General features: G+C 38.1%; 1 protein-coding gene across 4 annotated transcripts in view; it reads left to right on the forward strand.

Annotated features, from left to right (window-relative positions):
- The window catches only part of LOC148659404 (nuclear receptor ROR-alpha A), a 265,625-nt gene extending 239,597 nt beyond the window's left edge, over positions 1 to 26,028 (forward strand). For 3 of the 4 annotated variants that reach the window (XM_088641592.1, XM_088641593.1, XM_088641595.1), the window contains 9 exons: positions 6,098 to 6,183; positions 8,153 to 8,294; positions 10,228 to 10,623; positions 11,307 to 11,428; positions 11,573 to 11,705; positions 13,211 to 13,318; positions 15,004 to 15,114; positions 15,609 to 15,721; positions 16,246 to 26,028. In XM_088641592.1, coding sequence (XP_088497718.1) covers positions 6,098 to 6,183; positions 8,153 to 8,294; positions 10,228 to 10,623; positions 11,307 to 11,428; positions 11,573 to 11,705; positions 13,211 to 13,318; positions 15,004 to 15,114; positions 15,609 to 15,721; positions 16,246 to 16,410 — 1,376 coding nt within the window. In that variant the 3' untranslated portion in view covers positions 16,411 to 26,028. Of the gene's footprint in view, positions 1 to 3,987; positions 4,142 to 6,097; positions 6,184 to 8,152; positions 8,295 to 10,227; positions 10,624 to 11,306; positions 11,429 to 11,572; positions 11,706 to 13,210; positions 13,319 to 15,003; positions 15,115 to 15,608; positions 15,722 to 16,245 lie in introns of those variants that run through there. The other variant, XM_088641594.1, reaches the window with a different exon arrangement.
- Positions 26,029 to 27,227: the final 1,199 nt, after the last annotated feature.

Raw genomic sequence — 27,227 nt, forward strand, 5'->3', positions numbered from 1 at the left:
TGTTTGCTGTATATTTCAGGGCAGAGTCATCGTCTGTCAGGTATTATTTTTGCATGTACATCCCAATGATATAAACTAGGATATAATAAACTGGATACTCCCTTTTTTTAAGATAACCAGACTGAATTTCTGTGGTTGTTTCTAAGGAACTTTAAAGACTAACAAATGTCCATGTGAATATTAGGAAGTTACCCACTAAGCTGTCATGAATTCAATATGACAATGTTTAATGCAACATTTTAATATTATGGTATAAATAGTTTTAATATTGAAAGAGCCATGAAACCTTACCATGGTATTAGGCTTTTACTTTTCCATTCCATGCACAATGAAAGATTGCAGGTAAGGTAATGGTAACAGCTATAGATCAGCTCTCTTTCATATTAAATTGCTTTGAGCATGAAAGTCGAATCTTAGACTTATAGCATATATATATATTTAACTCCTGATGTGTCGGCATTTCACTTTAATGTACTTTTGAGATGATGTACAATGGGTACAAATTAGCGCTTGCTGCTTTTAAAAGGTGACAGAATAAATGCACACGCACGGAGAATCGCTTCTTGGTGCTGATGTCAGCAGTAAAATGTAAAAAAATCCTACCATGCCAAGTAGGCTTTGACAGTTCACAGGCAAGTATTAAGCAGGGAGTACATGTATGTAATTTAAAGCATTTGTCTTGTATTTAACTGGAACTTTGGTTTTCTGTTAGTGCTGAGGTGTTAGTTTATTTCGTCTTTCTTGCTGGAGAAAATGAATATTGGACACATATTGTAATTGTGCGGAACAGGAAGGAGGTGGAGATGAGATGGCTCTTCAAAGATGGCCAAGCAGGGACTGGATGCCTCCTTCTATCTCAAGCATTTTGCTGTTCATGCTTTGCGTACTGGGAGATGGCCTTCCATACTAAGAGAAGGGGGGAAGCACATCCTGTTTGTATAGAATTACATGTAAATGCGAAATAGGTGCAACTTTTACAAACGTAGTGACTGACTATTCAGTGTCATTATTAAAAGGTGCTATCCTCACTTTTTATTGGTGGGTAGCAGGTATGAATGTTTTTTTTATGTTTTCTACAGATAAAGTTTACGTTTTCACAAAGGAGGTGGAAATTTCCTGCGGTCCCAGAGGCCTGGGTGGCTCAAGTAGTAAAGGCTCTGTGTCCAAGCGCAGGTGGAGCTCTGTGGCCCAGGCAAGACAAGGCAGACACGAACTGGGGCCATGTCACCAGCCAGCTGTTTGATAAATGGGTTCGGTGAATGACTCTGACAAGTGGGTGCATTTGAGGAGTGTGTCTGCAGGTTCTCCCTGTGTGATACAAGCGCTGCATCCACAAGGTCTGACAAAATGTGTGATTCCAGCATGGGTGGGTATAAAATTAAAACAAATGGGAGATTCAAAATTTGCAGAAAGGTTACAGCATTACCCAAAAGCAAATCCAACTTATCTGGAATACATTCTACACAATTCCTCAAATGCAGTTCCCATACAAAATAAAAGGCATATTTCTTTGTGGAGACACATTCTTTATGTTCTCAGTCAATGGTGTCAGCTGGTAATGGACAGGAAACTGTCATGGCCTTTTTGGCTTGAACCAGACAGGCACTTGCATCTGGCTGATTTGTACTGCAAAAGCTTTTAGACAGTTCTTCAGTATTTTGTATTGCCCTTTCAAATATGCATTACTGTTTAGAAAGGAGTCTTGCACTCCCCTCTCAGACAGCGTCTGAGTGTATTGCCCTCCTTAGTGCTGCACCTGTGCTGGAAAGTAAAAGTAAACGGATGCTTTCTTAAGCAAAATCATAAAAGTCAGCTGTCAAAACATGCCACAGTGTGTCTGGTTGTTATTATTTTTTGTCTTTTATGCAGAAATTTCGGTATGGCTATCTCTAAAAAAATATCGATGAGGTTCTGCATCAGAATTAGAGCAATGACAGTGGGAAGGTCATGCAAAAGCTATCCTACAGACCAGACTTTGAATATTTTAACTAGACAGTAGCCGACTGCTCATACCAGAGGATATTTATACCAACAGAAATTTACTCAGAGATCCTGGGTGCTCAAATGTATAGCTTTATATGTAGGAGTCTCTTTGCCTGCTTTTTCTAAACCATGTCATATATGGTTTATATCAATTGTAGTTAGAGTTCAAGAGTTTCTACAAAGAGAATTTTTAATGCAGCACCAAATAGTAAATGGCTGACTGTGCTTCTTAACCCATGAAGAAAATATATATATATAACGAAAACAATGCTCACGATTATGTTAATTAGTCCCTAGGCTTTAATACCAGCAGAAAAATGTAATTCCGTATATTAAACGCAACAGAAACTTGTCTAGTGCATCTCAAAACCCTACGGAAGCCCCAGGACACACCCAACTCTCACAGCTACTGTACAAATGAGAGAAAAACAAGGTATTGTCAAAAAAAATAATTGTGTCTCCTACCAGATAAACATTATAATCATCATGCACTGTTTAACAGAGTTGAACTTTCACACACAGAAAATAATTTTGTAGAGGGACTCACAGACAGACATCCGTATCAGCAAAAGTCATGAATTTAATTCATGAATTTGTGAAAATGCTCTGAAGAAAACCTTAAAACAAACGCGCTGCCTAAAAAGACTTGCCCTCCCTGTTTTTTTTGTAGTCCGCATTACTCAGCCTGAGGACAACTTCTCGGAATAAAAGGCACCACATCGTCTGCTCTAGCGGGATGAAAAGTGGATTTGCCCTTTTGCCTGGGTGATAATGTTTTTTTCACCTCTTCAAATGTATCTACATGAAAGGGCGAGGGGGGGATGAAATCCGTAGGGCTCAATCCGTAGGGTTTAAATAAAATCCTTTTTAAAGATTGCTTGAAACAGTAAATAAAGCCATTGTGTTATAAGTTAAGCTTGACTTGATTTCCAGGCTGTCGGAGAGGGCTGCTCATGGAAAGCTTGTTAGCAGTCAATTACAGCAAATACTGTACTTAATGATTTTCTGCTTTCATTGCACCCTATCCGTAAACGCCAGCTTCAGGTCCCCAGAGACGTCTCGCCGTTTCCAGTCTTTTCCCTTTTACCTGAGGTGACACGGACTCTGTCAGGCCTGAATGAGTGTTCAGCCGTGCCTGTTTCTTTGGGGGAAATTAAGGCATCTCAGAGCTTTTGCCTTCAAAACATCCGTAGGAGCTTAAAGCTTGACAGCATGTAGGGCCATTAACTGCACCCTAGGATGTGAGTGGCGGCCCTGTACTGCCACCTGCTGGCCAAGCTCCCTGCTCGCAGCCCTGGAAATCGGTCAAAGAGAGGCTTAATTACAGCATGCTTGAATTGCTGTGAGTGCATGTCAGAACAAATTATGTAAGTAATGAAGCTGAAAATGCTAAGGGAGTAGAAATACAATGCACTGTTAATGTTCATACCACAAAAAAATCTCTCTCACACACAAACAAACATCAGGAACACTGGTACAGTAGGCCATAAAATAAAAAAGCACTGTAAGAAAAAGATCATTATTTTTTCCATGTAAATAGATATTGAACTGAAAGGATTGGAATAGCTCAAAGAGTCTGGAAATGCCTCCATCTCTGGACCACTCATTGGGATGATGATAATAATAATTCTGTTGCATTATAATAATAAATTACTATTGGTAGTAATACTTTTATTTTATTTATTTGATGGCATAATATCAAGCTGTATACTGTGTGAAATTGATAGCAATGTATTGCCTGTCGCTCATACCGTTTTGTTATTGAAATGTAGGCTAATATAGTATTTACAGGCGGATTTCTGTGACTTTATTGCTGCAAACAGAGCTAGTTCAGATTGCTGAATGGCTCTAACAATTCCAACGGAGTGAATTATGCAGCACTTGGTATGGGGTTAGTGGATCAGCCGCTCAGTACAAAGCACATCCCTTAGGCATGCCTGAGGGACAATGACATTATCCAAATGACACAACAGCAGCTTGCAGGCAGCTGATTAAATGGGCTTTGCGGTTTGGTTCAGGCTCAGGAATGGAAGTTGATTTGAGAGAATTAATTTAGAGCGATTGGATTTCAAGGTGCACCCAAGGAACATGGAACTGCTGCTGTTGTCCTCGGTGGAAATTCACTCAGATAGCGGGCAACTGGATTTGATTCCTAAAGGTATTGATGTGAATATGTTCAGTCAGTCCTGCATGAAAGGCTTAACTGTAGTGTTAATTGTTCTTTTTAATACATTGGGACGTTATGAAAATGTATTCAGCAAGGATGGCTTTATTGTTCAAGAGCTGTGCCTCATTGTTCTATACAGCTTTTTTGTATGCAGTTGATTCTTGGTTGAATAGATCTGCTTATACCCTAGAATGATGGTATGTACATTTATCTGGACTGATTATCATTTGTTCCTAACATGAAGGACTTTTCTGTTTGTCTTATTGGCTACTGTACTGTATAACAGGGAACAATGAACATGGCAACGTAATGAACACAGACATTACAATGTTCAGGCTTATGTTTGCATTGATCTTAATGACTGAGACTGGCATTTGCACTGCTTTTGTATAACACGCATCAGTGTCCAGCTGTAGCTGTGGAATCTAAATGCCCCTGATGTTGCAATGTAAACTGCTCTGTGTATTAATCCCATAACTGCAGAGGTTTGAACAAAACACTAGACAGATTCCCCACTCTAAAACGTTGCTTTGATTGGTTCTTTGTGCTGAGGGGAATCTTTTGAAGAATTTCATACTGTGTAATTCTCTGTTCATAATTATCCATGTACTATATGTGTCCGAGCCAAACCACTGTAAAACCAACGATGAATCGATAGCAACAGCAGATACAACATTTCCGTCGAAATGGCAGTTTTCTTGGAGGATTTGCTGTTCAAAAATGTCTCAAGCAACTCACTAATAGGGCGCCAGTGGTTGCAATAAAAAGGCATAGATCTGTGTAGCTAACACTGTGTCACGATTAGTTTCCTTGCAGTTATACATCTTTATGAATAGAAGGTCATGGACTGATGATATTCCCCCCAGTTGTGTCTGTCAACTGTGTAACTTTTCCAGGCTAATATAAACATGCAGTACTCACTGTAGATAATGCTGCACAGTTTCACCTATATAGCTTCACATCACTTAATAAGTTCAGTATAGACTTTTCTTGTGTTGTACTGTTTCAATGTCAGATTGATTTGGGCTTAATTAATTAAAACTCTCCTTTGCAGTTTGAAATGGTGTAAATCCATGTCAGTAAAAAGCAGAATTTAATGCTCGAAAGTGTATGAAGACAGAAATGAAAATGTTGTTTTGTATGCTGTGTTGTAGGAAAGTCAAAGACAACCCCCCAATGTCAGCGAAAAGGACTCACAATGGTTATCGTTTAAGGACCTTAATCTAGGGAATTTTTAGGGGGGTTCATGTTGGCAAGGCCATTTGATCTTTCACTCTGAAGATATTACAGTGTAAAAAAGGAGACTTTGCACTGAAGTATGGTATTGGATAAACGTCTTTTCTCAGTGAAACAGATCTTTCACAAGGCTTGAATAGACCCTTAGTTTGAGGTTGTTAGCCTATTCCTGAGATCTTGTATTAGTTATAGAGTAAAGGATGTTCCTTTGTATAATGTTTAAGAGTCTATGTTACTACTTACCTCTTTCTCAAATTCCACAGGACTCATCACTTATCACAATGAGTGAAGAGTTTTTACTATCAATTTATACACAGCAACTTACAGAGCTTACAATTACCTATTGTCATGCACATGTATGTATATATATACACACCATTTATACAATAGCGTTTGCTAGAGCAATTTACTGTAGGTGACGTATTTTACTCAAGACTACAGGAGCTCTGTCACTGCCAAGAGTTGAAACTCCCAGCCTTCTAGCTTGGAGACCTTAGACCTAATCATGACTCGAAACTACTCCCCTAGTTGTAAGTTTAACATGTCTTAAAAAAACAAGGTGATTTTGACTTCAGAAGAACGTGTGGGGAACCAAATCAGAAGTTTCCGAACAACGGTTCGCATTCAAATGTTAAACAATGTGCGTTTCTTTGATGTGGTAGGTGGCATCTGATGTGATTCTGAAACTTTTTCTTTCTTCTTCTCTTCCAGCTCAAATCGAAATTATTCCTTGCAAGATCTGTGGAGATAAATCATCAGGGATCCATTATGGTGTGATAACATGTGAAGGCTGCAAGGTAAGCTGGCTCTCCTGGAAACAGAGGGCGGCTTCTCTCCTACATGCTGTCATTAGAGTTTTAGTGATCGTCCCTCTGACTTCTCTTCTGCTGTTCTCTCAGCTCCACTCCTTGTGTGACTCAGAAACGGCTTTGAGAACATCGCCTGCTTGGATTTGAAGTTTTTGAGTTTCGAAAAGATTTTAAAGTACTTCTGAGCGATTAGGGTGGAAACGGGGGAAAAAAAAAGATCATTATGAAACCGGTCAGGTTTTTATGCTGTGATGAGAATTCGCAGGTCTCAGTTTGAGTTCTGTTATCGTGTTTCTTTCCCATTCAGTTTGAGGTGTTTGAGATCTGAAATGTTTTAAGAAGGCTTCCCAGTGCCCATATGACAATATTTCCTTTTTTTCATTTCAACTTTCACAAAATTCTGTTTTCTTTAATGCAATCTATTTTAATTCTAATCTTATTTTTGGAGTCATTATTCTAATAATTACCAGTAACAAAAGGGAATGATTAACCCTTTATGTTCTAGTAATATATTCTGTTAACCCTATATGAAAACACCATTAATATGCAAGAGGAAAGTTTGGTAATTTTTTCCTCCCTTTTGCATAGCTAGCTCTCCTAGCAACTGATTAGCATTCAGCAAGCTGACAGTACTTTTGTTTTCATGCTTTGAGAAAGACAGGGCCCCTTTCACAGACAAAACCTTGTTCTCTCTCTAAGACACAGGTTTAAATAAAATGAAAGCAGCAGAATAAACTGCTGAAATGTATCTTTAATGATTGCTAATTACTTCAGGCATAGTAGCACTTAATGATATGTGCAAGTACATGAGTTCTAACCATAAATCATAGCATTATGAAAAAGTCCTGCTTGTCACGAGTAGTTATACCCCAGTTTCATAATGGTTGCCATTAGAAGGCAACTTGGCAGCTGTCAGCTGTTTTCTTGTAATTAAACAGCCAATGAGCAACTAATTAAGACATATGTGTATCGAGCAGTCGAATGGGGTATGTTAATGATCTGCTAGAATCAATTCATTAAGTACAAAATTGTCAAAAGATGAAGTATGAAATCAGTGTGCAAGCCCTCATCGCTGCAGTGACTGAAACATGTTAAATGACAATTGTGACCTCACCACAACACATCACTCGCTACCCCCACTTTCATTTTTAACAGATTACAGCAGAAGGAAAAATAACAGCATATGGTGGTTGACTGCCTCTAAAGCAAAACATAAACATCTTCTACCATTTGTCGCCTAAAATTGCTCAGCACCTCGCATTCAACAGCTACCTAAAGCGGTGGGGGTGCATTGAGCAGCTGGGGTTCATTTTTCTGGGAGTCAAAAGGCTTGGCCTCCATGATGACTGCGCTTTGGAAAGTTACTTTAAATGCCAAACTGCAGGAAGAAGTGATCTAAAGAGACTTCATGTCCACTAGACCCAAATACCCATTTTTATTTGGGATCAAATGTGAGCGATTGGTATTTATAAAATTACGTTAAATTCTGAACTCTATAAATATTATTCTGGGTGGCGTGGTGGCAGTGGTTTGCCTCGCAGTGCTGGGGCCCTGGGTTCAGTTCCTGGGGGGCTCTCTGCGGGGAGTTTGTATGATCTCCCCATGCTTGTGTGGGATTCCCCTGAGTGCTGTTAGGTTGATTGGCTTCTGGGAAATCTGACCCTGGTGTGAGTGTGTGTGTTTCTGCCTGTCTGCCCTGCGATGGACTGACGTCCTGCCCAGAGTGTGTCTTGCCTTAAGGCCCATTGCTTTCCCGCACAGGCTCTGGATCCCACATGACCCTGTACTGGATAAACCAGTTAGAAAATGGACGGATGAATGGACCTTCAGTTATTTGATTCTTTTTAGAAAATGCCAGATGCTGTGAACTTTTGCATGAAGGTTGTGACTACTGTCCTTCCCTGTGATGTCCTGGCAAGCCGAGCCGCTCACACTATTCTTGCGGGTTACTCCCTAGGGCTTCTTCAGGCGAAGTCAGCAGAGCAACGCCACGTACTCCTGTCCTCGTCAGAAAAACTGTCTGATCGACCGGACCAGTCGCAATCGCTGCCAGCACTGCCGGCTGCAGAAGTGCTTGGCGGTGGGCATGTCACGGGATGGTATGTGCAGGGCGCCCGTCATTGTGTGGCCCCTGGGGTTTGGTGCCCACAACTTACACTCACCATGAAAACTGTTTCCACTCAGAATCTCTGGAGAAAGCATAAGTCAGTCTCAGTCAGGGCAATCAGTGTTATTGGCCTTATCTGTAGCATTGCTAGCAGAAAACATCATGCTGCTACTTTTCTAATAATCCTAAAATAATAAATCCCTTCCAGACATGTGATGCAGCTGTGCAGCAGTTTAATTTATTAACTTTTTACTCCATGTCCTTAGTAAATTAGCTAAATGTAGAATATGCTGCACATATGCGATAGAAATGCATATGTAGAAAAATAAAATAAGGCAGAAAAATTTGGTGTGGCATTAACCTCTGCTTGTTCCCATGTATCTCTTCACTCTAAACTCCTGTTAGTCTTTAGAAGTGTAATACTGGCTGTTACTCAGGAAATTATCTGCTTTTCTTAATACTGTAGTCCCTACAGAAATCAGCAGCAAAATTTCCTAAATCCGAAAGGACACAAATGTTTTTGTGGAGGAACTTGTCAAATTCTGCACCAGTGACTTTTTGATGAAAAATTGTGTTTAGAAGTGTTACTAAATGAGTCAAAATTAATTAAAATCATAATTAAATCGTCTTACAAAGTTTTCAAAACACTGTGACAATAATGTGTTGTGGCATACTGCACGGGCAATGAAACAACATGTAACTATTTCCTGATTTGTTTGAACTCTAAAACTAGGTACTGTCTTACTGTTCAAAACCCTGTGAGAGGCAGAAAGACCTGTGTAGAAATTCACAAGGGGTCACAGAAACCTGGGGGTTCTTTATAGCAGAGTTGTTTTCTTTTTTGTAATGTTTTTCAGTAGTGTGGTGGTGTGATAAGGTGTGCATTGTGTAGGACTGGGGTTGCTAGGTGTGAAGGTCAGACTCGTGTTGTAATCAAGCCAGCCCTTCAGAGACTAAGGCAGTCTGAAAGTTTAGACAGGCAAGGTGACTCACAGCTACAGTGAACACAGTATTCCTCACTTGTAGTGAGTATTTCTCACTGGCAAAATTACAAGATTGGTCTTCTTAGACACTCAGGAAGAAACAATCAGTAGCTATAATTGGAATTTCTGAGGTTCAAAATATTTTTTTTCACTAAAAAAATCATTATGAAGCTGTATCTGCTGTCATTTAATTTATGGCTTGTTTTTATATCCCGTGACGTGTGTCCTTAGGGATTCTCTGTTGATGTTTCTGCTTAGGATTTGGTTTCTCATTCCATGTGTACCTGCAAATGTTACTTGTAAAACTATTCATCAAGGCTAATCCTGCAGAAGTGTGAAAGGAAGTACATTGTATTCCATAGGCTCGGGAGAGCACTGCTTGGATGTTCCATTCACACTTACTGACAGTCAGCAAAACAACTTCTGCAGATCCCAGGGTAACCAGATCCAAATGAGGTTAAGTGGGTCTGTGTGAGTCCTAATGCACCTGCATAGCAATGGGGACATTATACTGTCAAAAAGGTGCTGTCCTTCAGATGAGACATAAAACTGAGATCCTGACTGCAGTCCCAGGATTTCTCTAAAAGACACCGTTTAACTCCGGTTTCCAAATTTCCAAAGGGCCACATTTCCCCACTGGCCCTTACCGATCATGGCCTCCTATTAATCCCCATCGATGAACTGCCTTCATCACTCTGCTCTCCTCCCCACTGAGAGCTGGTGTGTGGTGAGCGTTCTGGCGCACTATGGCTGCCGTCGCATCATCCAGGTGGGGCTGCACACTGGTGGTAGTGGAGGGGAGTCCCCATTACCTGTAAAGCGCTTTGAGTGGACTGTCCAGAAAAGGGCTATATAAGTGTAAGCAATTATTATCACCAGCAAATGAGATAAGAAATCAAAAGGTTGTGCAGATGCATTCATACCTCTCCCTTGACCCCACAGCGGTTAAGTTTGGCAGAATGTCTAAGAAGCAGAGGGACAGCCTGTACGCCGAGGTGCAGAAGCACCGGATGCAGCAGCAGCAGCGAGACCACCAGCAGCAGCCGGGTGAGGCGGAGCCCCTGACACCCACGTACGGCCTCTCCACCAACGGGCTGACGGAGCTGCACGACGACCTCAGCAGCTACATCGACGGGCACACGCCGGACGGCGGCAAGGCCGACTCGGCCGTCAGCAGCTTCTACCTGGACATCCAGCCCTCCCCCGACCAGTCCGGGCTGGACATCAACGGCATCAAGCCCGAGCCCATCTGCGACTTCGCGCCCGGCTCGGGCTTCTTCCCGTACTGCTCCTTCACGAACGGGGAAACCTCCCCCACCGTCTCCATGGCAGAGCTAGGTGAGGCTCGAGAGGAGGGGAGCGTGTGAGAACAGGATACCGGGGTGGGTATATAACACGAAGACGGCTTAAAATAGCGGGAGGCCGAAAACTCATCTCAAAGACTCATTAAAACAGTTTTTTTGTAATTAGTTTCCAGTAATTAGGGCCAATCAAAATCCGACAGGGCATATGTCGAGGGAAATCTCCTTTTTCTTTAGTTTCCCTAGTGCTTTAGATCCTTTTTCTTTTAACAAATGTATTTTAAAAAAAAAAACGATTAATTTTTTTTCTTCCAAGAGCCAAAATGACCTTTGTTTCTGGGAGGCAATGTCATGCAACTCCTCACCCCTTTGGATTTTGATTTTTGTCATTGATGTGGATTCTGAGTCTACCCCTTTGACAAGATAGGTTCTCGAAGACAGTGTATATATTGTAAATGTCAATTTTTTCTTCCTTGTTGAGAACAGCAATACGTAAAACGCAACAATATCCACCCCGCTCTCTTAATTTCTGGCGCCTCATGAAGATATACAGCAAACTGCCTTTTATATCAGGTGCAGTGCGTTAATGAAGTATTATTTTAAGTGTTCTGCAACTATAAACCCATTCATAGTTACACTTAAAATAATTATTTGTAAAAGTATAATCTGATTTAATGTCTTTAATGGTTTGAGTAATGTTGTCTCTTTTTTTTCCTCCAGAACATCTGGCACAAAATATCTCTAAGTCTCATATGGAAACGTGTCAGTACTTAAGAGAAGAACTCCAGCAGATGACTTGGCAGGCCTACCTGCAGGAAGAAGTTGAGAACTATCAAAACAAGGTACAAAAACCCGCCCTCTGTCTCACTTTTCAAACACTGTGACTCCTACTTCTTTCTTTTTGTTTTTCACTAATGAAACACACATTGGTTTAACCAATTCATTTCAGTCAATTAATTAAATATTTTTGCTGGTTTTTTTTTTAGCCCAGAGAGGTCATGTGGCAGCTTTGTGCAATCAAAATAACAGAGGCTATTCAGTATGTGGTTGAGTTTGCCAAACGCATCGATGGCTTCATGGAGCTGTGCCAGAATGATCAGATAGTGCTTCTTAAAGCAGGTACAGTGTGCTAATCTATTCCTGTGCAAGTGATGTGTCTCCAGAAGGTGCTGCTGGAGGTTTCAGTTTCGTTCGTGTTTTACTTATCTTAAACCTGTAGCTTTTCTTTAGCACCACATTTATCTATGAGTCTGTTAGAATTAATATATTAATCATATCTGTCTTCATAATCATGTTGCCTGAAGTAAAAAAGATACTCATACACTTTATTATAAAGATTCATAAGGACAAACTATCCTGAAAGGATATAAATTTATACTGCTGATGCCCTACCATAGAAAGACTTATTTTTTATTTATATTGTCTTCTGTTAAGTTCAGCACCATGCCTTTATGGACATCTCATTGTCATTTAGAAAAGAATGAGAATCTTTGAAGACCAAAATAGCATAGTACTCAAATCCATCTTTTACTTGAGTAAATACAGTGATTTTATGACATGGTTTTACAGCCTTGTACCTTTTGGGTGCATTCTTGTAAAAATAGCTAATACAAATATACTGCTATAACAGTATTTATTAAATAAAATAGCTACTAAAGATATAATAAAATAGCAGTAGTTATTAAATAAAAAATCAGGCCTGGGGCAAAGGCTTACACAGGTGACTGTCTCATAAATAACCTGTTTAGATTCTGTGGTGAAGCCTTTCGAATTTATTGAATAAAGTGACCTGACATTATTCACTGTCATTTTATGTGAGGGTACTGAAGACTTTGGCAAAAACCGTGACACTGTTATCCTCTGGTGTCTCTTTGTTTACAGTAAACGCAGGGCGTAGCGATGTGTAAGATATGTAACAAAGGAAATAAGAGTGGTTGAACCGCTGACTCTGTAACAACATCTATTTCCTTCACTCTGTCTTGAACCAGCTTGAATCAGGCCAAAAGAAAAAAGATTCTATGCTGCAGAAAAATGTGACACTTGTGGTTATTTTTCAAATCGATCTTGATTTGAATAGAATTCCAATTGTGATGTAAATAAAGAATTAGTGACATATATCTAGAGTTGAACTTCACATTTTAAACCACAGAAATCTCATAGATACAGTGGTTGTCACTGCATCTTTTTTATATTATAATCTAGTCTCATTGGTCATCATAACTGCAGTAACCACAGTTCATCATGGCTTTCAAACTGCTTGCTACTTACTAAGATTTTACATGGCTGTCTACAGCCTGTGAGCTTAAGAAAAAACATTTGGTACACATTTGTGGCTGAAAACTCAACATGGCTTGTACATAAACATTGATATGCTTACGATTGCAGTCTTGTGCTCTATGATATGGAGTATTAGTATTTCGTTTTTTGGCAGCATTATTATGGCCTTTTACCATAAAGTTAGGCAAACAATAGACAGAATACATGGAAACACTTGAAAAAACATGGAGTGCAAATTACTGTGTTAAGTCTTTGGCCCATATGACTGGAGGGCCTGCAGCTGTTCATGCTGAAAGAAACAAGAAATTAAATAATATTAATCATGCCATGTCTCCCTCCTTCCTTAGGTTCTTTGGAAGTTGTGTTTGTCAGAATGTGCCGTGCCTTTGACTCACAAAACAACACAGTCTATTTTGATGGAAAGTACGCTGGCCCGGAGGTCTTTAAATCATTAGGTGAGTATTTGATTAGGGTGAAACTCCAAGGTTTTTCTTTTTCACTTCTTGTTACTCATCATGTGTCTTGTGTAGACCTTCACACAGGCAGGGCAGCGATTGTGACTACTGTAAAGGGGCCAGCTCAGGTAACACACTGACAGCTGTGCTCTTATCCAGACATGATGGACCATGTCTCTGTGATGAGTGATTTTAAGTTACCTCTTATCTTCAATTAAGACAAGCTTCCTTTCTTCCACGTGTAAAAGCTTTGACCTAGAAGTACTGTATACCCTGTCAAAGGGTCAGGAGATGACTGAATGGCCATATAACTCGGTAGTGCTTTGCTTGAAAAAAAACTATTTTAATTTGAAGGTTCAATAAAAATGTTTGGAAGGAAATTATATTTATGTAATTGAACACTGTCTATTTTCTTCATGCTTTACATGAGTGAGGCTAAAAAACACTCATGGTCATAACTGTGATAAATACTACATAACACAATATAACAACATAAATAATCCTGTACCATGTTTCATGCAAATGACATTACAGATACTCAATTACTTGCAATGGTTTATAAAGAGACATACTTTCAGGTGAAAGCTAAGAGCAGAACTCCAGGCAGGGAGAAATCAGGTGAAAATGCTAGAAGACACTATTAATGATCTAAGAGCTGACAAGAACTTATGCCGATGCAGCTCGGTAACAGTGGTCCTGGTACAGTATGTTAAAGTGAAATTGTAGTTTTCTGTATGTTTTTTGTGTGTAGTTTTAAAAGAGTGTTTTTGTAGCCTTGCTCAAGAAATTCTACATAAAATTTAAGAAATTCTACATAATCCCTTCTAGTAACGCATTACATCAGTAGACATTGTACTATAAACCTTAATGTTCTTGATGATTTCCAATGCCGGGAAATAATAGGTTTGATCTAATTTCTTTGAGTGAAATATTTTTCTTTTATAGTGCAGTGCAGCACAACCATCTAATGAAAAAAAATAGATATTGTTTACTTCCAATACTTCTACTATTACTACTAATGAAAATGCATAACTAATGCAAAACACATGTACTGTATCATGAGGATTTACAGAGGCTTTGGAAGAGGGAACTCAAGTGGGACAATTAAGTTGAAGCCTTTTCAATTTATTGTCGTTATTATCATCGTCATCAGGAGCTGCGTCAGCACTCATTACACTGTCTGTCTGCTCTGAGTGAATGAAGGAAGCCAGATTCTGAGCAATGTTGCACTATTTTAATTGGGTACATCTTGATTCTCTCTGTGTGGCTTGGATGATAAAGAACAGTGCTTTTTTTATAAAATATCATGTGGCATGGCCACACTAACAAGCATTCCACTGTTCTGAGTGGTACAGAATGGGTTCTGAGATGAGGGAAGTAATGAAGGCTTCTTCCTGTGTCTTTGTGAATTCCCAATAATTGATTTAACAAGAAAAAAGTTGAAATAGTGACCTCATTCCTTGTTGCCTAATAAGAAGTGGCTGCCAAAATATGATTAAACTACACAGATTTCGTAAAATGACATGCTTTCTGTGCTGCAGTTGTTCTTTCATGTCAAGGCAGTATCATTTGTATGCAAGGATACCTCTCCCTTATTAAAACCCTAACTTCAAAACTGTGGAAATGGAAGACTTTTTGCCTTTGTTGTTCATGTTTCTTCTCTGTCTGTGCATTTGCTTTGTCAGGCTGTGATGACTTGATCAGCTCCGTCTTTGAGTTTGGAAAGAATTTGTGTTCTATGCACCTGTCTGAGGATGAGATTGCATTGTTCTCCGCGTTTGTGTTGATGTCTGCAGGTAAGCAATTCATTAAGCAATCAAACAGTTTAGTACTTGTAGTGTGATTCAGCCATGCTCTTCACTGCTGGAACATCATAACAAGCATTTGTGAATTGCACTCTTCACCTGGATAATTCGTTCAACATACACTTTTCACATTTAGAGAGCTAAACATAAATTCCCTCTTTGTTTTTCTCTCCAGTTTAGAATCACCCAGATTTAGGATCAGTTGCTGACCTCCTTTATCATGGCTTTTTCAGTTTTTCTCTCGTATCACCATCTGACACTCATAAGCAGGTCTGCCTTTCTGTTGACCTTTCAGAGGTTTCAGATGTTGTTCCTCTAACTTCACAGGTTGCATAAGCAGAGAGGTCCAAAAGCAGCACTTTGAACTCAATCTGTTCTTGATTATTTTGCCTTGAAAGCTAAGATCTCAAGCCATAAGTGTGACTCAAAATGTTGATAAAGAATCCCATAAGCCTGATGCCAAATTTCTTGAATCTTGTTGCTAGATCGGTCATGGCTTCAAGAAAAGGTGAAAGTGGAAAAGCTCCAACAGAAAATCCAGCTGGCTCTTCAGCATGTTCTGCAAAAGAACCACAGAGAAGATGGGATATTAACAAAGGTATTGTTCTTTTTTTAATGGTTTGACATCATGGAAACATTCACTTTCCATTCATGCAGGTGTCTGAGAAGTGCATGCCTTGCATTTCAAACTGGAAATATACTGTATTACCTTAGATTTAATTTTATGTATGGTATTTCTGTAGGCAATCATTTTTAATGCCTACATTTAACAGTTGTACTGAGGACATTGGATATGTTTCTTCCTGTTGAATATATATATATAATATCCATTTATAGTTCACCATATTATGAGAGCGTTGTTGTCTTAGAATTACAATTTTTTAATGAAATTACAAAATGTATTTTGAACAAAGCCAGTGAGAAGAAAAGAGGTCATTAAAGAAAAGTCTGTTTTGATAAGTTTGATAATGGTTTATTTGTATTTTCAAAGCAGTATTTCCATAGTGAATGAATATTAGTTAGAAAAACTGACAAATGTACTGTAAATGTCTCTGAATGTGGCCATCAACTCTTGAAGTATAAAACTCTAAACGCTGTTTCTTTTTTGTATTTAATTCACAGTTGATATGCAAAGTATCTACACTGCGAGCATTGTGTAGCAGGCATACAGAGAAGCTGACAGCTTTCAAAGCAATATACCCGGACATTGTGCGTGCCCATTTCCCACCCTTATATAAGGAGCTCTTTGGTTCGGACTTCGAGCAGTCGATGCCTGTCGATGGGTAACGGCCACCCATTTGTGTGAAAGCTGTCCGCAATGTTGGAGGAACCAGAGCTGAATGAATCTGAGACACTTTACGGTGCCCTGCGCAAATCAGGAGAGCCGACACGCTGCACAATTTGTGGGATTTCGTTCTTCTGTTTTTTATTTCTCTCTGTGGATGGGGCAGGGAACTGAAGTGCAGGGGAAATCGGAGAGGAGATAAAAACAAAAGCTTACCGAACCTTACTCAACACTGAACTTGTCCTTATGCATATCGTTTCCATGTAGTCCTTTTTCGCCTCCTCGTCTTAACTGCGGAAATTGTGAACATTGAACTGATGTGGATTTGGCTTACCTTGTTTTGATCCCAGAAAAAGCTACAACAAATATCTCGACTATTCTACAGGATAGGCACTGGTTTAACCATTCCAATTCACTGAAATGATTTCAATCATAGTAGCAGGCAGATGTGAAATGCTCTGAAGCTGTTGTCTACACAGCTTTACATTAATGTGGCAGCACTTAAAGTCATGTTCAATTGCCTCCATTCTTCTAAGTCTCTCCCTAGAGTTTCGAGTTTTTCTTTTGGCCAAGGAATTTCAAATAATTACACTATGGTCACCTGCTGTTCCTTTTCTTTCTTAATGGAGGACTGTATTTCAAGATTCAAGCCAAACGTTCTAAATGACAGATTCACTTCTATCACTAAAACAGGGTTTATTTGGCCAAATCGGGTATTTGTTCTTATTTTATAGGGAATTGTGTTGTTTAAATTGTGTATTATCCCAGGATCTATACATTTTCTGGACTTAAAATATTTTTTTTTTCTGCATAGGATTCTTTGGCTCTTTTATGATATGTCAAATAAAGACGTAATCAAGATATGGAAACTATATGCATTTCTTGGTCAGGTTCAAAACCGTTGTTTTTTTTTCTGTATATGCAGTGCTCAGATGCAAACTCAAAAAGACTCGGAGAGCTGAAAGAGCACTGTGGTGTGGAGTCTGCCTGTTGGCGAACACGATATAAACTGCACCTTTCGATGGACAATCGTCTAAATGAAATGTAGAATTCTGGTAATTCTAGTTTAAACATAATGAATTTAGCTGTCAAAGACTCCATCCTCCATGGTTGCATAGTGAAATCATGTAAGGCCATCTGCTATTAATCCTTCACTGGGGAGGTGTCCTGGTAAAACTGAGGGTACCAACAAAGAAAAAAAGGGTCCATTACACCAGTTTTATAATGTGCTACAGGGTATTCAGTCATTAGAACTTACTATACAGAAAAAGTAATGTTTATAGATTCTATTTTAAATAACATGTATGATATTAGTAGTTAGAATATTCTTTATTGTTGAATTGATAAGGCACTTTCATTTGCACCTTCATTTTATTTAAGACTCGTGTATTACCTAGTGATGTGTTGCATGTGCACAAGAAATACAAATTTAACCACAGAGTTGTGGAGGGTAGTCCAGAGAGATGTTGATGCTGCTGATTCATTGAGTTTTGCTGTGTCAGTGTTGAGAGGGCTGCATACTGTTGAGGTTATGAGAAGCAGAAACGTCAATATTTTTTCATCCATCACCTTTGTTCATGAAAGAGGGCTGTTGACATTTTCCTCAAACACTGCCAAAAAACATACATGTCCGATTAAATGCGCTAAGGAGAGAACAAAAGAGTGGCTTCAGTTTATATTTTATAAAAACATAATTTATGAAATTATTGGAAATAGCTCCCCATATGCTAACCTTTAAGAGAATAAGGGTCAAACTTAATATTCTGCGTTCCTTGGCATCCTTTGGATTTCAGTTAGACCCCTACCTATGTACTCTGGCGGTAACAAAATAACAGTAGTATTCATTTTAATGTGCATTGCCATTTTTCTTTTCTAAATAAGGTTTGATTTGTAACAAAAACCTTATTCTGGTATTTTTAACTGTTAAGTTTTAACATTTTTATGTGTCCATCTAAGGTAGTAAGTCTGAAACATTGATTGTCCAACCCATCAATAAAGTGAACTTATAGGTATCCCCCTTAAGTCTGTTCAGGAAAAATGTCTGATACAGAAGCATGTTGTGCAGATGTTACACTGCTGATATCATGGTACCTTTTTAAAGTCCCCAATAAGAAATCACTTCAGCTTTTGAGACTAAAGTTCTGCTCTGGAGACATTCTTATATACTAGATATTTTATCATTGTGGCCTGACTTGTTGTCAGCTTGTCGAAACAGTCCCCAAATCTTGCGTTTTTATCACCAATGGGCTCCATCCGAGTTGCTCTTTTGCCACAACCTCTCAGTCTGACATGGTAACTGCAAAATAGCTTCTGGCAACATCTGGCCTGCCACTTGAAGTCTGCTGGTAGTGGTCACAAAGTCATCTTGTTTAGCCACCTTTAATTTAATAAACATTGCACTGTAAAATTACAAATCAATTTTGACATTCAGTCTGCAAGTCCAGTATGACAGAGAACACACATAGTAATCAAACAAGACATTAACCATGTAATCATCACTCCTGGGATCAGCCATTACAGAAAAAAAAGCAGGAGAAACTAAAGGAGTCAAAATGACAATTGCATAATTTACCATAAAAAGCGAAGACCATTAACACTCTGTGTGTCAAGCTTTTTGGTGAGCTGTCAGACAAAGGGTTAACAATTATTTTACATCCTGACTGTGAGAGAAAGAAGCAAGCAACTGAGCTTCCCACAATGTGAGTGGTCTAGCACAGAAACATGCCAGCTTGGATTTATTTCAGCAGATGGAACTGTGCGTTAGTTCTGTATTTTTTAAAATCCAATTGTGCCACCTAATGGCAAAATAAAAAGACTGCAGCCTTAATGTGTTATCAAAGGCAATAGGAAACAAGTGTCAAGATAAGAGCTAATACTATTACTGTTACACATGTGAACATTTTTATTTGTGAACATCAGCAGTCCTAGTTCTGGTTGAAAGCTTGGCTGTTCTTTTGTGATCAAAGTTTGTGATTTTTTTTTACAATCTCACTCTCCACTCCTTGTGCGCGTGCATGTCTGAGTTTCTGAGCGTGACTGCTTCTCAAGAGTTAGGTGTTAGCCATTGACAAGTATTTGTCAGTCAACAGTAAAACACTGTTTTGCTGTTGAAAGAGAAAGAGATACAATATTCAAAGCCTTGTCTGGAAGAAAAAGTTTCTATTTTTGTAACCCTTAAAACACAGGAAGAGGCAACAGATGGCACTTAACAATATTCCTGCAATAAATAGAAGTAGTCTGTGAAAAAAAAACAGATTTTGTAATGCAAGACAATGATAGAAAGTAATGTTATCTTATTATATATTTTTTTTTGTTTTTTTAGTTAGTATTTTTGTCTTTTTCCTTGCCGGAGTCTTGTCTAAATATCTTGTACCTTTTTCATTTGTTCCTGAATGTGCCATAGCAGATGCTTGTGTTAAGTGTTTGCCGTCAGTGAGTTGTGTTTGTGTTGTGACATTCCAGGAAACAAGGAGCAGAGTTAGGGGTTTTGAGTAGGAAGCTTGTATCACAGTTGCTTTTTTTGCACATGACCTTCATTCCTCAGTAGTGCAATATGTACATAACAAACTCGTTATGTACTGTTATCCCTCAGGGAAGTTCAAAAATCAGTTATTTTTACAGTTTCTTTTTTAAGATGTTATGTTGTTATTGTCTTCTCTTATTTGTTTTTGCTAAGGAATGTCAGTTGAATAGTTCAGTCTGGTTTCTTCATACAGTGGCCAGGAAACAATTTACATGCTGAACCATGTTTATGTATTATTAGGGTTCTTTTCTTTGGGACTGGGATGGCTCAGCCAGAACTCATGCATTCAGTAGCCTTCAGAACACATGGACATGTTATAAAACAGGCTTTTGCACACCCTGACAGAGACTGGATCTAGAAAGCTATTCTTGAAGTGTGTTATCTACCTGTCTTTCCTAGTATTGTCTTCAAAGCTCTAAGAACAAAACAAGATCACTGACAGATGACGGGGGTATGTTGATTCTCCAGTATTCCTTCTGCATCATTTTATTTTTCCACATCGTGCATTTTTTCAGGGCTCTTAGACAGTCCTTCCCAGAAATATAAATCCATGTGGTCTGAAAACTTCCCAGCATGCCCAGAAAAAAATGGTTGATAATGTTCTTTCAGCAATATCTAAAAAACATGCAAAACATCTCAATGAAAGACCATATTTAAATAAAAATGCAAAATCTTTCATAACAAATAGATAACAAATTCTGATTTTTCCCTACGTGGCATTTTCATGTGCTTTCTATGAGTATTGGGGACTTGCAGCTCATGTCTGGCAGTACTGTGAGCTTGTAATAATAGAACCATTTTCATGCAATTTGTATGAAGAAACATTGAAATCTTTCATGTATTTGATGCTATGGTGAAAAGGGTGCTAAGGCAACCAAATACTTCACATACCCCGTTTTGTTCTAGGCTGAAAGAGGAAAAAGTGGTTTGCTGTGGACAGTATTTCCTTTAATTGAGATTACACTACCATCAGTTAGTTTATGGACACTGCTCTCTGAAGAATCCAAAAGATAAAAGGCACATGCTAAAACTGTGAATGACAATCCATACAAATATGAACATTTTGCCCATTGTTTTAGCTGGGAATTGAATTATGAAATTTATGCTCAGGGAGAATAACTTAAATAAGTATTAAAGCAGAAGACAGCCAATTTGATTCTAGTAGGTAACAGCTGTTTCTAGCTACAAAATTGTAACAGTGGACTTGGCAAAATGTATTTTGCTGCATTGTGTTGATGTTGAAATGATAAGGATTTCTTTAAGTAAAATATTCAGCCATATTCAGAAGGATCTTCATTAAATTATTTTTTTTAATTCTATGTTTAATGCAGTATACAATTTGTGTAATCCTGCATGAACATTTAGCAGGTCTGTAAGGTTTATTGCACCATTTAGTAATGCAGATTTTGTTGAGCTGAAATCTTTCCTCTTTTTTAGTTTAGTGCTTGGTAAAGTTTAGCTATGACTTGAGAAAGCAATGCTTTTATAGAAAAAACATTGACTTATTTTCTTTAAACTGTTTATGATAAGTGCAGGTTGAATTCAGTTCCAGTTTTCTGTGCTTGATATGGGTGTTGAAATGTGCTTTAAATGGTTTGCATGTTGACAACCTAAGAAAAAAGAAAAACATAATGACACAAACAGAGAACAGGAGAGACTGATTATAATTAACTGCCACGTTTTTATCACTTGATACCTCTTAAGCTTAAACACATCCAAATTCTACACTTGTCACAGTGTTCTGATATTAAGATGCATTATAATGTAATTACATATAGGCAGCATGGAGGGTGTGTCATTTAGTGCTGTTGTCTCACAGTTTTTGGGTCTGGTCTTGTGTTCAGTTTTGGGCTGGGATGTGGAGTTTGCTTGTTTGCCCCAGGTTCCCAAGGGTTTTCTCTGGGGATTCTGATTTCCTCAACCTTCTGAAAGGTTGCTAAAGTCAACTCAGGAGTGCAGACCTTTTCCATGTTAATCTGGCCGGTCCAAGGTATATTGGCATACAGGATTGCAAGATGAAAGCCCTTTCCATCTTTCTTTAAATTATTAATTACGGCAAAGCCTAATTTTACGGATTGGTAGCATTATTAGGTTGTCTTACCAGTTCCACTTAAATGTTAGGGTATGGTGCCAGTTTACCAGTGCATTAGTGATTGTCCACTATGAAAAAAAGCCACTCTCTAAAAGTACTGTATCTAAGAAACCTGCAGACCCTTTTTTTCAGAAACAAAATGCAGCTAAACCTCAGAAGCTTTTTTTGGATATAGTAAAACGAAAGCAGCTCTTGTTTCTATTTACAATGTCAAAATTCCTTTTTGTTTATTGTTTACTTTTTTAACATCCTAAAAACCACGATCTCCTTTTGTCGTCTTCTTTTTTCAGCGGGTGGATGTGTGAGGGAGAAGAGTCCACTATACTTAGTGCCAAATGAATTTTCCTCTATGCTTTTCATACTAATTGATCTTCTGCATTAGCTGTGCATTATTAATACGGGTTCTAGGGAGTCGTCCAATCTGCAGTGGAACCTCTTTTATACAAACTGTAGTGAGATGAACACCCTTTCTGACGATCTCAATTATCTGGTGCTAAACAATGTCTCCTTCAGTACATGAATGTGACGCACATTTCTGCTGTGCGAGTCTACGATAGTGACAGTCAGATTCCTACTATCCCTGCACATGGTTTGTATGTTATTAAGCCAGAACTGTACCTTTCATACAAGTTGACTGCGTGTTAATTGTCACAGAAAGAGTTTCTTAAAAGCAATACCAACTGGAAAAGAAGCAGAGCATGGATTTCTCTTCTTTTTAAAATAAGTCACATAATCATGTTCATCTCTTAAACTGGAGGTACTTGTGTATAGCTGTGGATTCTTGTATGTAGTACTTGCCCATGAGCGGCCAGATCTGGTACTAAAATTAAGTTCTTGACTGGGAATTCTTCATATTTTTCCCAGGATATTGAAATTCAGTGAATATTACTTGCTTCACTTCAATTAATTTTGCTTCACTTAATATTTAATATTTATCATACTTAATATTATTAGCTTCAAAAAACATACTGCCATATTTGCAGCACAATACAGTAATGCAACAACTTCAGTTGCGTTAAATACATCATGAGTATTATACAGCAATACAGAGCATACACTGAAATACATCAACACTGTCACTGAACCAGATTTGGGATTTTGGGGACATTTTACAAGGCTTAGGTTCACAACAAATGTTAAAATACATTATTTAACAGTTTGTAATTAGTTCTAGCTTTAAAGATCATTCTTTTACAAGCATAGTAGCTATTTATTTATTAACAGCTGCTAGGACACTTGTAATGCCAAATTTGACAATGAAAAGAACTTAATGGAACTTGTAATTTAGCACCAGATGTGGTTAGCACTGTAAAATTTCTGAATGGCGTTGTCTTTTGTTTTTGACTGGGGGAACAACGTAACTTGGCTGCTCCCTGTGTTTGTGCTTGCTGTTTGCCAGGTGACCTGTGAGGGAATGGTGCGTGTCTTTTCTATGAGCTGGCCACTGGTTTCCCAGCTATTAGCGTGCTTGTTTTGTGTGTGTATTTAAAGACATAGGACGAACCCCAGACAAGGCTTTAAGGAGTTTAGAAGTGCAGGGTCCGGTGGTGAGTTTGTAAAGTCTCTACCTGTTTTAGTACCTTTTTTTTTAATTTGTATCAGTCCATCTCATGGCACCTTTTAACAATACTCTCATTTCCAAAGTTCAACAGGCATAGTTATGAAAAATAAAATAGAATAAAATACAGTAAAAAAACTTCTAGCCATAACCGAATGTCAAGCAATAATATAAACGTTGAATATCTTTTGTGCATAGGTTTTAGGCATCTGCATGTAAATACAACCTTTTATTTATCACATTTTTTCTTTTTGTTTTAAATATGTGTAAGCGACTAGTTCTGTTCCTTTGCTGAGAACTAAGAACTTCAGATGGCCTGTATACATCTTTATTTCTCTCTCTCTTTCTGCTTTTGAGTCACAATATTTAATGTTATTATTGATCACATGTATAGAGTTAACTTTATAACTTCTGTCTGTATAGGTAAGAAGTAAATACTGCTATAAACGTCTACTCAGTGCAAATATTTATCTGTTGATTAAATACAAACATGCTGTACAATATCTCTGTTTTAGTATACTACTCTCTTTTAGACTTAGTTTGATAGAGGTAGGGTGTGCTGAAATTTATTTTGTGTTATTCTGATGTGTGGTGCTAGGTAAGTTACTTTTGTGAACAAAACCTTGATTCCTAGACTAGGCCACCCTATTTGTCCTATTAATTTCACTGAGTATTGATGCATTATTAATATTAGTACTATTAATAATAAAAAATAAATAATGATAATATTATGATGATACCCAGCGAGTACCTGTATCAGAGTGCTAGTCTTGGGATAAGGCTTTTTTTTCTCACTTTAAGATTATTAGCAAAGCAGGATCGGTTTAACAAAAGCCAGATTTGCAATATGTGTGTTTTGTGTGTTTCAGATTTCAAAAATGCCTTGATTTGACTTTGACCGTAAAGCAGTATTGTGTTTCTTTCATCACAGTGCAGTCCCTACTGTGAGACCCATTGGCAGAAGCTGAGGCACATAATCATTGGGAGGGCTGGTGAACCTGCTTTAGTTAACACAAAATGAGGCCATATTTGTATTTGCGTGTCTGAAAACTGGACATAATTTGAGTCCTTTACCTCACATGGGGGCAACTAGAATTTAACATAAACAAATTGCCGTTTTTTGGGCCTCATCATCCAAACCGAACACCTTTAAAAAATGAGCTTTTTATCAGAAAAGTCCAGCTTCAGCGGCACTTGGTTTCACACACAGGTTCTGTTTTAAAAAGGTTGCCTGCACACAGTCTAAAAGCTTTCTAAAGCAGACACCTCTCAGTCTAATAAGTGTTATTATACGAGACTTTTCAAGACAAATTGTTTTCAGTGCTATAGAAACTTTTCTACAATTTTGACATTCTTTTTGTAGCCATTATCAGCCAGAATATGCTTGCAATAATAAATAACCATCTGTTCTCAGTTTTGCAGGATGCACAAATTATATTTAATTGTTGTTATTTTTTCTTATTGGTTTCATTTATCTTGAATGACAGTGTGTTTGCACAACTTAAGAAATTCTGTTCTGGATTTTGAAATATTTTCGTATTTTGTCTTTACTATTGGCAAAAGAAAATGTTTGTCACATTTGTATAACTGTCAAATACATTGACAAAACAGAAAATTATCTTTTAATACAATGTACTGTATTATGTGTCAATAATGAAACACAATTTTTTCTGTACTATTCTAATGAAGACAAAAATGAACTCAAAACCGTCAGATTTCCTAGGGGTAAATTCTGGTTGACATTAGCTAGTAAACGGAAGACTGTCAGCTTAATTCACACAGCTGTGTGGATGTCTTAAGGAAAGGACAATCCTTGATGGGGTTTTTTTTAGCTTATACTCGAAAAGTATCTACTATGGGCTGGATGAAGTGGAAACATTTGATCAAATAGAGAAAACTAACTAAAGCATCATTTCTAGAATCCAAATGTGTTTGTATAAAAGTTTTAGGTAAAAATATGCATATAATATATTTGGACTTATAGCTCCATTTGCTCTTAAATGTTAGACCAACTGATGTTTTTTTTCCTTACTGAAGCAGAAGATGTCTTGAAAAGTAACAGCCAGGACTGCTGTTGTCACAGATAGGTTTAACAGATGTTTGCTACTGATCTTAAAATGGGGACAGAGGATCATATAACTTTTTATCCAGCTCTTTTAAATTCTCTTTAGGAGTAGTCTCTTCACTATAGTAGTTTTGCTCCTCCTTGTCTGATTCCTAAATATAAAAATAAGTATTTTGATTCATTTTGTAAATACAGCTGTAAAGAAAATAAGAAATTTAATGTTGTCTTTTAAATACTTTTCATTCTAATATGAATGTTGTTATATTGTACTTAGAAACTGTACCTTTAATATTACCTTTATTAAAAGTGCATTGGACACATCGATTTTAGATGTGCTTTATGTGCTGTTATCCCATAATAAAGATTACAGCTTGTAATGGGACTCTCATTGTCTACCTCCTTATTGTATGTCTGAGCTGGTTTAACTGCCTATGATTAGCCTGCCATTAAAAAGTAATGAAGTGTGCTATTATTGTAGTACAGCTACCAATTCAATTACCAAGATCAACGTTGTACTCCATAAAGATTACATAAATTCAGCAAAGCTGAAATCTGTGTGCGCTGTGTTATGTCTTGCCAGCTTTGAGAAGTGTGTTTTGCTTGTGTTGCACAACGCAGCATGGAAAATTAGTGCACAATTTAGTTGAACACAGTCTCAACAATGCACTGGAATACTGAAATATGGAGGATTTATGACGATTTTCACTGTTACGCAGTATGCATATTGCAACTTAAACTACCACATTTGTGGCAAAACTGGCCCTAACATTCTGATGTAGTGCCCTTAAATAACTACAGCTGAAAACCCAAGAGACCTTACATTAGCAACATACTGTATTTCCTTTAACAACATAAACCAGCTCTATCCATCCTCCTGTTTTCAATGACACCAGTCTTACTGTGTAATGGCACCTTACGAAACCAGAGCTCTTCACAATTCCTACCACCATTGAGACAGTGTGAACAGCTTAATAATGTTACCAATTTGATCAACATGGACACTTCGTCTTACACTTGTATTGTGAACAGCTAATCAATATTACACGTTCACTAGATTTTCACTTCAACAAAGACATAAATAGCAAATGAACGTCTTTCCGTTGAAATGCAGTTTTAAAATTCTCTTCCTACAGCAAAATGTCACGGTAAATAAACGCGGATACGGTCACCCGGGCTATGATCCTATTTGCAAGTGCTTTCACTGCTCCATGTTACACCCACTCGTAAAAATAAATAAAAATATTATGCACATCCTAGTTTTGAATGCGATCAGACTGCCTCAGACATTTCCGAATGTAACAGGTCAATGCACTACTCTGCGAGCGTACCTCCATTAATACACGTTTCGACTAACGATTCATGATCACGGCGGACCTTGTGAATTATAGAACTTTTCCCCCTCGATGGAAGATGAGCGCTGAAGCACGTGCCATCAGTTTGAGTTTTGTTTTTCACAGGTTAGAGAGCAGACTTGAATCTGTGCAAAACGCTACCAGTGGCAGACAGCTTTATTATAGAGGTGCCCTGGTTCGGAGCCGAGCCAGACATTGAGGTGATACTGATTTTTAGATTGTGGCGGTC

This window comes from Lepisosteus platostomus, chromosome 7 (genome assembly GCF_059453375.1).
Source record: "Lepisosteus platostomus isolate fLepPlt1 chromosome 7, fLepPlt1.hap1, whole genome shotgun sequence".
Taxonomy (NCBI): domain Eukaryota; kingdom Metazoa; phylum Chordata; class Actinopteri; order Semionotiformes; family Lepisosteidae; genus Lepisosteus; species Lepisosteus platostomus.